Below are 12,916 nucleotides of genomic sequence, written 5' to 3' on the forward strand. Positions count from 1 at the left end.
CCAGGAGTCCAGCTCCCACAGCCGCGTGGCCTGCTAGCAAGCAGCCACCAACCGGAGGCCCCCTGCCCCTCAGTGGATAACATTGGGCCTAACTACCTCTGCACCTGGCTGCCCCTGTGCCGCTGAGGGTGAACCAACTGTACCTACCTGACCATGGGGGACACCTGAGTCTATGCCCAGAACCCTAACTTCACCAGTCGAGTACTCACCTGGAAACCACTAACTCACTTACCTGCCGTTGGATAACATTGAGTAGTTTGACTCGAAAAATCTTCCAAGTGTGAAGTTTTGAAAACTTAAAATATTCCCATAAAATCAACCGAATTCCAAAATACTTGCCTGTGATCAGGAGAGAAGCCAGTACTGCATCTTGTAGCCCAGTACTGAACCGCGAAAGTAATCCTAGCCGGGTTTACTAGTAACTTGAATTTTCTCCTTAGGAATCCATTGTGTGCTTTTCTGTGAAATTTCTTCTAAGTGTCTACTTTTGAAAACTTGAAATATTCTTTAAAAATCATACCATATACTGAAAGGTAGTTACTTACCTGTTTTTAGTTGAGACCCCAGTGCTGGACCTAGGCGGCCAGTACTGGATTACAAAAGTAAAGAGATCGTACTTTAACTGCAACCTGAATTTTCTCCCATTGGATAACATTGCGAGATTTTCATTGAAAAGTTTCTAAGTTTGAACTTTTAAATAGCTTTTTATTCCTTAAAAATCACTGCAATAACTAAAACGTTTTTCAGCTTAGATCCCGGGACTGAATCTAGGATCCAGTCCTGGAACTACCAGAATAATCTACGAAGTAATCAGCTGTATTTATATAGGAAAACCCATTGAGCTCAATGCTAAATTGTGTTTAGAATTGTGTTGCCTACTGCAACCCCTGTACCTATTGTGTTTACAAAGTTTATTGCCTTTCTGCAAAGTACTCATCCGAGACCTCTCATATTGAGAACAGTATATTTTGATACATGTTGGTTCTAAAAATAAAACAACTATATCTTTGATATAAAAACAATTTGCCTGGAGTTCAGTCTTTGAGTGTGTGAAATCCTTTGCTGACTGAGTGTATACAACAAATGCATTACACTGTCCTCTGGTACTGCCTTACTGCTCAACCAAGCTACCACTTTAGAGAGTAAGGTCAGAACTGACTTTAACCTCTGTTATACCTTTGGGAATTGTGGACTTTATACACACTGTACCTTACTTTGGTCCAGTACATATAGAGCCACTATCTCACACATACATAATTTAAAATTTTAATTTAACTGTATTATCAAAGTTACTCTTTGTAGTAGAACTTCTGGGGAGAGAATGTGGCCTAACGGCTAGGGCGGTTGACCTCAGAGCTGGGAATCCGGGTTCAAGTCTCGACAGGGATGCTCAACATTCTGTGATTCTAGGCAAATCACTTAATCTCCCCCAAAAAATGACTGTGCTAGTCTGTAACGTAACTGGTCTAGTTTGTGCTATATAAAACTCAAAAACAAAAAAAACTTCAGAGGGAGAAACTGAAATTTATGTAACTGTTGTTTAAATGTAGGAGCAAAAATTTAGTTACATTTCATTTTTCGTTTCCACAGTCTGTCGGGGTAGCACTTTTTATGATTGAAACATTAGTATCTTGTACAACTTAAAGAAATGTTATTAAAGCAAATAATGTATGAATATATTTGCATTGGTATTGTATTTACATTGTTACCAAATTATGATATGGTCAATTACATTTCAAAGCAGTTCTGCGTGGCTCCTAATGTGGTTTATCAAAATGTCTTCCTTGAAGTGTGATATCCAAGCTTTCACTCGTTTAAAGTTCCTTCATTTTGTTAGTTTGATTTTTATTATCTATATTTTTCATTTGTGCATATTAAGGTGTTATTGTTTTTCATGATTTTCTTTTTCATTATCATATTTCTTGTTGATGTTCTAGGAAGTTTGCGGTATCAGCTAAAATTCCTGAAACTAAATGGTGTCAAAAGTGCTGTGTTGGTAAGTTTTGCTGAATGTTTCATAATTTTAAGAATATATTTTATTAGTTGCGAGGATTTAAATTTAGGATTCATGAACTATTTCATGCATGAATGTGCAAGCATAAAACTCAGAAAAAGTGCACTGGGCATTTAGTGGCACACATATAACAGAACTGATTTTATGGCACCCAAAATACACTTTTTCAAGTTAGGCAAAGAAAGAGAGAACAAGGAAATCAGTACAGCGAATGAGACCGACTAGAAGTAATAAGCCTTAACTTAATATTGAAGTACTATTTAAAACTATTGGCATTATTTCATACAAAATACCACTCTGATTTCAGGGAAGCAAATTAGTTTCCCAGTCCAGAAACACTGTCCAGACCATCATCGAGATCATAGTCAGTAACGTTTGAAATAGTCTCTGATGCATCTTACATACCATATATCAGTGGTTCTAATAGTGGGGTGCAGTCTAAAATCTTTCTAAGCTGTGCGCTAATAATGGGTCAGAATCTTCTGGGGGCATTCGCATACCATATACATATATCGGAAACATACGTGCACCCCCACCCCAATAACAATGACAGCTATCCATTTTAGTAGTGGTCTCTTGTGGAAGTAGATTACTGGTTTGTAGAAGCAGTGCAGCTACATTAATGAGATAAAATCAATCAATGAGATCAATCAATCAATCAGGAAATTTGTAGAGCGCACTACTTACCCGCAAGGGTCTCGGGAGGGGGGGGGTGGGGGGGTGCGGGGCGGGGGGTGCTGCTTCTGCTCGAATAGCCAGGTCTTGAGTAGTCTCCTGAAGGTTAGTAGGTCTTGGGTCTGAGATGGCTAGTTTCTTCTTCTAAAAAAAAAAGATAAAAACCAAACAGTAAATAGAGGGTCTAAGGGAAAGTTTTAAGACCACGCATGGATATATTCCCCTAAGATAACTTAGGGAACACAACCACTATCTATGGGCCTGAGAAATCTACACAGAACCTATTGTGCTGTAATCCTGTTGTGTCACAATCCTTCCACAGAAGCAAAAAAGAATTTTACTAGGAAAGAAAATCATTTACAAAGGACGGAAATCCATCACTCACCGAAGTGACAAGTTTCATCATCTGGGTTCTCCTTCCTGGTTACGTAAAGTATGTAACCAAGGACTACAACCTTCTCACTAAGGGAAGGGAGCTCACAGATGTTTTCAATTTGTAGGCAAAAGTGAGATACTACAGACATGAGGAGATGGTTCTCTGAATGTGAGTGTTGGACGCAGTGGATGGTAGTGAAAATTGATGTTAACATGGATACTGGAAGAAAAACTATTTATTAATATCTTCTACTAACCAGACTAAAAAACAGTGCCAAAAGCAGTTTTTAGCAAATAAGCTGCCTAGATGTAACTGATGCTGGTCTACATGTTTCGGCCTTCTGGGATATTAGATATATCCTAGGCCTTCCTCAGGACCACAATAAATAATTGGTACTGCGTCGTGAAACAAATAAACAAGTGACAATTCAAGGTTGGAATCAAGACACCCAGAAAAACCTGATTTGCAGGTGTGACGCTCCTCCAAAAGTGACAGGATATTGTTCAATCCTGAAACAAAAGAGTGATGTTTGGGATCCATCACAATAGGTCAAGTGTATATATTATATTAATAAGTCAATAACCATCTCTTAGGACATATCAAATTATGCGTTTCTATCAACATTTATTTTTTTACAAAGTTTATGCTCACCCATCTCTTCCGGGGCCTGGACCTCACCTCACCTGCACACAGCTCAGGAATGGAAGTGCCCGCACTATCAACAAGAGGAAAAAAGATCCAAAAAATTACGTACATAGAAAGAACGTCCTCTTCCTTGTTCATACATTTACCTCTATTGCCTTTTTTTTTTTTTTTAGAAGACTCATCTTTCCTGTATTAGGCGGCACCCTATAGACTAGACAAGTCTAATCCTATTCTTTGCAATTGAAGATTGCAAGCTATATCAAAGCTCAAAAGTGCATGGTTTATGCTTTCGTGATGTGTTTTCAAATAAATTCTAAACACCGACAACGCATATTAATCTTGTAACTATGACATTCTGTATGATGTTTGTGAGAAAGTGGCTCTATATATACTGGACTACAATGAAGTACAGTGTGTATAGAGTCCACCAACCCCAGAGGTATAAACGAGGATGAAGTCCGAACTGACCTTACTCTCCAAAGTGGTAGCTTGGTCAACAAAAGGTTTCAAACACTCAAGGACTGAACTCCCGGCCATATGTTTTTATATCCATAGATATAGGTGTTTTATTTTTAGAACCAACAGTTCTAAAAATATACTTTCCTTTTTATATGTTCTCTCATGTAATTACTTTGCAAAGGAGCAATAAAGTTTGTGCACACAATTAATACAGTATTGACAGTAAGCAACACAATCCTAAAACAGACTATAGCATTGAGCTCAATGGGTTTTCCACATCTAAGTGCAGTTGATTACCATATAGATTACTTTAGTAGTCCCAGGACTAGATCTTAGATTCAGTCCTGGGGTCTAAGCTGAAACCAGATTAGCAAAAAACGTTTTAGTTACTGTAGTGAATTTTCATGAATATAAAGCTGTTTTAAAAGTTCACACTTAAAAAATTTTCAAAGGAAATCTGACAATGTTATTCAATGGGAGAAAATTCAGGTTGCAGGTAAAGTACGATTGCGTTACTTTTGTAACCCAGCACTGGTCTCCTAGGGCCAGCACTGGGGTCTTAACAAAAAACAGGTAGGTAATTGCGTTTCAGTATTTCGTGTGATTTTTAAGTTTACATTTCTTTTTTGTGGTTTAAAAGTGCAACACAGACATATATTAGCATATAATCAGTTATCATCCATCAAAGCTTCGATGTAGGCACTCACGGCCAGCGATTCTAAAGACTGAAACTCGACAGTTGGTACATCCTCAAATAGTGTCACATCCCATTACTTGTCTAACCTAGAAAAACAATCCCCATAAACGCCCCCCCTCCCAACCTACCCCCTCCCATCCCTCCCCCCCATGTTCCACGTCCATTGCCCAATACTTCTAAGTTCATCTGCAACTCACTTCACCCTTCAGGTCGCCCCCTGACATCCTGTGAGGCGCAACAGCCTCAGATATCTGGGGCAGGTAATCTCTCTAAATTCCGTAACCAGTGGTGACATAAAGGGCTGCCACAGTTCGTTGTACTTGGGTCCTTCCCCCGCCAGGGTGAGCGTCAGCTTTTCCGTTCCGAGGATATGCCACGAAGATGTAGTCCGCCTGTGAATGTCGGGGTATTGGAAGTACGCCAATGTATGAGTATATTCTCTGTCGCTGACCCCAACGCTATTGCTATCTGCCTGCCTCTATGGGACCGCAGTGGGCACATCAAAGGGTTGTGGAGGCCGAGCAGAACATACGTTGGGAAGCGCTGGAGCTCTATCTCAAAATGCTTATCCACTTCATCTAACACCTGAGTCCAGTAGGCCAGGACAGGCTCACACACCCACAATAAGTGTACTAGGGTGCCCACTTGGCCACAACCCCGCCAACAGTGCATCTCTTGTGTTTTATCCATCGCGTGTAAGCGCTCCGGGGTGTAGTACCAGTATGTGACCACCTTCGTGAGGGTTTCGGTGAGCCCCATATGGTATGCGGACTGTCGGGCCCTGTAATATATGTTATCCCACTCTTTCTGGCTAAGAACCTTACCGATCTCCCTCTCCTACCGCGCCTTGCTGAGATTATATGTGTTTATTAGACGCCCTTGTAGCATCTTGTATAAATCAGAAATTCGTTTGTCTGTGCCTGTGAGTAGCCACCTCTCATAAGGGGAAAGGTGCCTCGTGTGATTTTTAAAGAATATTTCAAGTTTTCAAAAATAGACACTTAGAAGAAATTTTCATAGAAAAGAAGACAATGGGTTCCTATGGAGAAAATACAGATTACAAGTAACCCCGCTAGGGATTACTGTTGCGGTTCAGTACTGGGCTGAAAGGTACAGCACTGGCGTCTCCCCTGATCACAGGTGAGTACTTCGGAATTCAGACTTTGGCTGATTTTATTTGAATATTTTCAGCTTTCAAAACTTCACACTTAGAAAATGTTCGAGTCAAAATGAGTCAATGTTATCCAATGGCAGGTAAGTAAATCACTGGTTTCCAGATGAGTACTTGGTTGGTGAAGTTAAGGTTCTGAGCATAGACTCAGGGGTCCCCCAGGGTCAGGTAAGTACAGTATGTTCACTCACAGCGGCACAGGGGCGGCCGGGTGCAGAGGTAGGTAGGCCCAATGATATCCAATAAGGGAGGGGGACCTTCGGTTGGTGGCTGCTGGCTAGCAGACCACACGGCTGTGGGAGCTGGGCTCCTGGTCACTTGCTCAGAGCAAGGGGGAAAGTAGGATAGGACACAGGGATCACAGACAGCGGCACTCGGGCGGCTGAGTGCAGGGTGCTTTTGAGCCGTCGGGCGCTCAATGTTATCCAATGGGAAAGGTCAAAAAGGAACAAAGGCTGCAGGCTCGGGGACGGAGACTCTCCATGGGCGACCAGCACTTTGAGAGGTAAGTTAGGATCTTGGAGCACAGATAGGTACCCCAAAGGGAGGCACAGGTGGCTGTAGGGTGCCGAGTGAAAGGGTGTCTTTGGGTGTCGGAAAAGCTTACCCTCTGCTGTTCGCTGTTGGGGTGGCCCCTGGTTCTGAGTCTGCAGGCGTCGGCTGGTTCGTCGTGGAGGGTCTTTGGGCACTGGACTTCGGGTCCCAGTCGCCGGGGGGATGTTCTCAAGTTCTTGGTTCGGTTGGGCCCGGCCCTGGCTCGGCGGGTTCAGAGTGGGCTGTTCCAGAGCTTCCTGGTTGGCACCAGGTGGGTTGTTGCAGCATAGCCTCTGCTGATGGGAGTCCCAGTCTTCAAGAGGGTCAAGGCAGGCAGGTCCTCCGGGTGTCCCAAGGTTGCTGTCCGCAGGAGTCGCCAGGATTAAGCAGGAGCAGGTTCCAGGATCGACAGGCCGGTAGGGCTGGGGCAAAGTCAGTTGTTGTCATCCTGTTGTTAGCAGCTGCAAGGCGGGTCTTCTTCTTCTTGATCTTCTTTCTTCTTTTCGTATCGGGATCTGAGGAAGGAAGGTTCAGGGAGCCCCTAAATACAGAATTTAGGGGTGTTACAGATAGGGCAAGAACAAGGACCAATGGGTCCCTGCCCAGGGGTGGGTACACCCCCTAGCCTGCTCCTCTCCTGTGGGAGGGGGTGCAGGAGCCTAGCTGTGATAGGGCAGGGCTCCCATCTTCAAGATGGCCGGAGCCCGGGTTCGTGCTTCACCTAGTCTCCCCCACCTGAGGGGTGGGGTTGGCACAGGCTGGCACCCCCCCCCCACCCCCTTCCTGATGAAGTTTTCCCCGCCAATCTTCCCGCCAGAGTGGGGGGCAGGACCGGTGGGGGCTGGTTGCTGGGTACAGCAAATGGTCTGGAGAAGCTCACAGAGGCGGCATGCCTTTGAAGCTTCCCCCTGCCCATCCTGTGGGAGGAGACCTAGCACCTCGCCCAGGATGTGCATTGTTGCAGGCCAAGGAGAGCGGGGGCTCTCCTACCCAGGGGTCCAGCAACATGTCAGTTGTGTGGCAGCCTCTGCAGCCACTCAGCCAGACATGGATTGTAGGTTAGGGTTTCAGAGGGCATCTCTAAGATGCCCTCTGGTGCATTTTACATTAAATCCCACACTGGCATCAGTGCGGGTTTAATGTGCTAAGAAGTTTGATACCAAACTTGACAGTCTTCAGTGTAGCCATTATGGTGCCGTGGAGTTCATAATGCCAACCTCCCAGCACCATATACTCTTAATGGCATGACTGCACTTACAGTGCCCAGGAATGGCCCTGGGTACTGTAGGGGCACAGGGCTATTGAATCTGTGCCCACACCTCTGGCATAGGGCACCCAGCTAGAGGGGTGACTGAAGTATGCCAGGGCGGTGGTTTCTGATGGCATGGCACACAGGGATGTGTGCCATGTCGACTTAGGTTTTAGTTCTGTACTTAGGCACTCAGCCTGCAAAGGCAGTGTGTGGGTTCCAGGGTACAGGGCCGCTGAGGGTGGCACAATAAGTGCTGCAGCCCTGAGGGGTCTTTTCTGGTCACCATGCCCTGGGGACCTAGGGTACCAACTACTAGGGGCTGACAGGTGGCCATAGATGCCAATTGTGGTTTGTTTCAGTACAGTTTTAGGGAAGGGTCACAGGACCTGGGTACCTGGTTGACAGGAGCCCACACTCAGTCAAAGCACATCAGCAATTCAGAAAAAAAGCTCCGGCATACCAAAGCAAGAAAGATGCCACTTTCTCCCCCCCACCACTCCCAAAAACGGATGGTGATGAGACTACTCTTGCCCTAGGGAGTCTTCCTTGTGTAAGTGGAAGAACCTGGAAAGGCCATCTGCATTTTCATGGGCAGTCCCTGGTCGGTGTTCCACTTCAAAGTCCATACCCTGTAGGGAGTTGGACCATCTCAGTAGTTTTGGATTCTCCCCTTCCATCTGCATTAGCCATCTGAGAAGTCTGTGGTCAGTTTGAACCAGGAAGTGAGTCCCAAACAGGTAGGGCCTCAACTTCTTCAGGGACCAAACCACAGCAAAGGCCTCCCTCTACATGGCACTCTAACGCTGCTCTCTGGGGAGTAGCCTCCTGCTTATAAAAGCAACAGGTTGGTCTTGGCTTTCCTCATTGATCTGGGAGAGGACCGCTCCTATCCCCAGGTCTGAGGCATCATTCTGCACTATGAACTGCTTGTAGTAGTCTGGTGCTTTTAGAATGGGTGCTGAGCACATTGCTTCTTTCAGGGTGTCAAATGCCTTTTGGCAGCTAACGCACAAGTTACTACTTGTGTAACGATATATCTGTAAGAGACATTAGTTAGTGATAGATTCCTTACCTTAGAATATCCCCAGGCGTCAGACTGGATCCGGAAAGTTTTGCGTAGCAGTACCCTTGCGCGTCGGCAGGCGTCGTCTGCGGCTCCGCGTCCGTCGTCGGTGTCGTAGGCGCCGTGATGACGTCGTCGGAGTACTTAGACGCCGCCTCCGCGTGCTGACTTCATTCTTAGCCACAGCTTTTCCGCGCCAGAAGCGCAGAGCCATGACAAAAACCGATACTGGTGCCAAGAAACTAGGGCCCTGAAAGGGGATGACCTTAACCCTAGATATCGGTTCGCAGAACGGGGAGGATGGGTGGGTCGGTAAGGAATTTATCACTAACTAATGTCTCTTACAGATATATCGTTACACAAGTAGTAACTTGTGCATCTGAAAGAGACACGTTAGTGATAGATTCCTTACCTTAGAATAGATACCCCAGCAATACTATCCCCGTGGTGGTGGGTCTGCGAACCAATATTTACACCAGAAAGTCCTGGAGAACGGAACGGCCGAAGTAGCCATCCCTCCGGACTTGACTGTCCAGGCAGTAGTGCCTCGCAAACGTGTGCAACGAGGCCCACGTAGCTGCCTGGCAAATGTCCTGCAAGGGCACACCGCGGCCCAAGGCAGTTGTAGTGGCCATGGCTCGAGTGGAATGAGCCCTCAGCCCAACAGGGGGTTCCTTCTTAGCCAAGGAGTAACACGCCTGGATGCACATGATAATCCATCGAGAAATGGTCCTCTTGTGCACCGCTTTCCCTTTCTTAGCGCCCGCGTACCCAACAAAGAGTTAATCATCCACCCGGAACTGGCGTGTGCGATCCAGATAGAACGAGAGCGCACGTTTTGGGTCCAGACGGTGGAGCCTCTCCTCCTCTCTCGAGGGGTGCGGAGGCGGAAAGAAGGTGGGCAATGTGATGGACTGCCCAATGTGGAAGGCCGTGACCGCCTTAGGCAAGAAGGAGGGCCTAGTCCTCAAAACAACCTTGTCCGGATGGACTGAAAGGAAAGGAGGCTTACAAGAAAGAGCCTGGAGCTCACTCACTCTCCTGGCAGAAGTGATGGCTACCAGGAAGGCAGTCTTCAAAGAAAGAAGGCGAAGAGGACAGTTGTGAAGTGGCTCAAAGGGAGCTCACATCAGAAATGTGAGAACCAGGTTCAAGTCCCACTGAGGCATCACGAAGGGAACAGGAGGAAAAGTATGAGTGATGCTCTTCAGGAATCGATTTACGATAGGGGACTTGAACAAAGAAGGTTGGTCAGGCAGCCTCAGAAAGGCTGAAAGAGCCGAAAGATAGCCCTTGATAGTGCCCAGAGCAGAGCCCTGCTGGGCAAGAGAAAGAAGGAAGAGAAGAACCTCAGAGAGAGGGGCATTGAGGGGATCCACAGCCTTTGCTGTGCACCATGCCACAAATCTGTTTCACCTGCAGGCGTATACCGTCTTTGTGGAGGGACGCCTGGCTGCCAGAATGATGTTGCAAACTTCAGGAGGCAAGTCAAATGGCCTCAACTGTCGCCGCTCAATCTCCATGCATGGAGGTGGAGACTGGACAGGTTCGGGTGGAGGACCGTCCCCTGCTGCTGCGACAGAAGGTCCTCCTGAAGAGGCAGACGAACCGGGGGATCGACTGACATACTGAGTAGCTCGGGATACCAGTACCTTCGTGCCCAGTCCGGAGCCACAAGGATGACTTGTACCCGGTCGCGCTTGATCTTCTTCAGCACTCTGGGCAGAAGAGGTATAGGCGGAAAGGCGTACAACAGACCGCAGCTCCCCTCGCGACGAAAAGCGTCTCCGAGCGAGTGCCGCCTTGAAAATTCCAACGCGCAGAACTGATGACATTGCGCGTTCTCTTCGGTGGCGAATAGATCTAACCAAGGCTCTCCCCATCGCAGAAAGAGGCCTCGCGCCACGTCCGAGTTCAGACGCCATTCGTGATCCATCGAGCACCGACGGCTGAGTTCGTCCGCCCTGGCGTTCAGAGAACCTGCCAGGTGTTGAACCACCAGAGTCACGCCCTGATGTTCCAGCCATTGCCAGAGGCGCAGAGCCTCCTGGCATAGGGTCCACGACCCCACCCCGCCCTGTTTGTTGCAGTACCACATGGCGGTGGTGTTGTCCGTGAACACCTGCACTGCACTCCCTCGGACAGACTGGAGGAATGCTTTCAGTGCCAGACGAATCGCCCCCAGCTCCAACAGATTGATATGGAGCCGGGACTCCGCCGGAGACCAGAGTCCTCTGATCTCCGCCTCTCCCAAGTGGCCTCCCCAGCCCTGGAGGGACGCGTCCGTCACAACCACGTGCTCCGGTTGGGGAAGGGAGAGGGATTTGCCGTTAACCTAATCGCGGTCCGTGAGCCACCACTGCAGCTGTCTCGCAGTGCCCTCCGAGATCAGGACATGGTCGGACAGGTTGCCCCGGTGCTGGGCCCACTGAATCTTCAGGTCCCACTGCAGAACCCGCATCCGCCACCGTGCGTGATGCACCAGAAGGATGCAGGAGGCCATCAGCCCCAGAACCTGCAGCGTCAACCTGACCGAAACCCGGGATAACGGCCCGAAGATCGGAACCAGGGCCTGTATATCCCGAACCCGCTGTTCGGGCGGGTAAACTCGAAACTGCGCCGAGTCGAGAACCGCTCCGATGAAAAGGAGCTTCTGAGAGGGGCACAGGTGTGACTTCGGCACATTGATGGAAAATCCCAGCCGGTGCAGGAGATCCGCCGTAGTCTGGAGGTGGTTGACGACTGCCTGGGGCGAGCCCGCCTTCAACAACCAGTCGTCTAGGTAGGGGAAGACTGAAACCCCTAACCTGCGCAGGTGAGCTGCGACCACCGCCATCACCTTCGTGAACACCCGTGGGGCGCTGGTAAGGCCGAAGGGGAGCACGGTAAACTGAAAGTGCTCAAGGCCTACCGTGAACCGCAGGTAACGCTGGTGGGCCGGCAGGACGGGGATGTGGAAGTATGCGTCCTGCAAGTCCAACGCTACCATCCAGTCTCCTGGGTCTAGGGCAGCCAAGACCTGAGCCAGTGTCAGCATTTTGAACTTCTCCTTCCGGAGGAAGCCGTTGACGTTCCTCAGATCCAAGATAGGGCGTAGGCCCCCTTTTCCCATCTTGGGTACCAGGAAGTAGTGGGAGTAGCAACCACGTCCTACTTCTGGCCCAGGAACGCGCTCAATGGCCCCCTTGGCCAAGAGGGCCGAAACTTCCTCCTGCAGGAGCCGCAAGTGATCCCCCGATACGCGGTGGTGTTGCGGTGGCATGGCTTGAGAGGTCGTCTCGAAGGGGAGGGAGTAGCCCCTTCGGACGATCTGCAGCATCCACCTGTCCGAAGTGACTGTGCGCCATGGGCCGAAAAGCACGGACTAGGACGGTTTAGAGGCCGATGCTGCGGGGGCAGGTGTGGACTGGCTCTGCTTGTTTCCCCGACCGCCTCCACGGCGGTTTCCACGGCCCCCGCCGCGCTGGACGACAGTTTGCGGCGAGTGGCTGGCGGCACGTGTGGGGGCGCCCCTTCCTTGGCCACGAAAGGAGCGAAAGGCACCCACTTGCTGGTGCGGGACCGAGAGGCCCAAGGACTTGGCCGTAGTCCTGGAGTCCTTAAAGCGCTCAAGCGCGTGGTCTGCCTTGTCGCCAAAGAGGCGACGGCCATCGAACGGCATGTCCATGAGTGTATTTTGGATGTCTGCCGAGAAGTTGGCGGATCTCAGCCAGGCGTGGCGTCGTATCACCACCGTCGTAGCCATCGCTCTGCCCAGAGTGTCAGTAGTATCCAGTCCGCACCTGATTGAATACTTCGCAGCGTCCCGGCCCTCCAGTAGGGCTTGGCCAAGTTTGTCCCGTACCTCCAACGGACACTCTGGCAGCACTTCCGCCACCGTTTCCCACAGAGAGTGGGTGTAACGGCCCAAGAGGCATGCGGTGTTGGAAGACCGCAGTCCCAAGCTAAGGGACGAGAACACCTTTTTGCCATAGGCCTCGTACCTCTTGGATTCCCGATCGGGGGGAGCCGTCAGTAAGGCGGTCTGGGA

General features: G+C 48.9%; 1 protein-coding gene across 8 annotated transcripts in view; it reads left to right on the forward strand.

The window, feature by feature from the left end:
- Window positions 1-12,916, forward strand: part of MAP4K3 (mitogen-activated protein kinase kinase kinase kinase 3) — a 1,209,829-nt gene that overhangs the window by 733,917 nt on the left and 462,996 nt on the right. For all 8 annotated transcript variants that reach the window (XM_086927230.1, XM_086927231.1, XM_086927232.1 and 5 more), the window contains one exon: window positions 1,938-1,996. In XM_086927230.1, the coding sequence (XP_086783356.1) occupies window positions 1,938-1,996 (59 nt within the window). The remainder of the gene's footprint in view (window positions 1-1,937; window positions 1,997-12,916) is intronic.

Source organism: Lissotriton vulgaris, chromosome 6 (assembly GCF_964263255.1).
Source record: "Lissotriton vulgaris chromosome 6, aLisVul1.2, whole genome shotgun sequence".
Lineage (NCBI taxonomy): Eukaryota > Metazoa > Chordata > Amphibia > Caudata > Salamandridae > Lissotriton > Lissotriton vulgaris.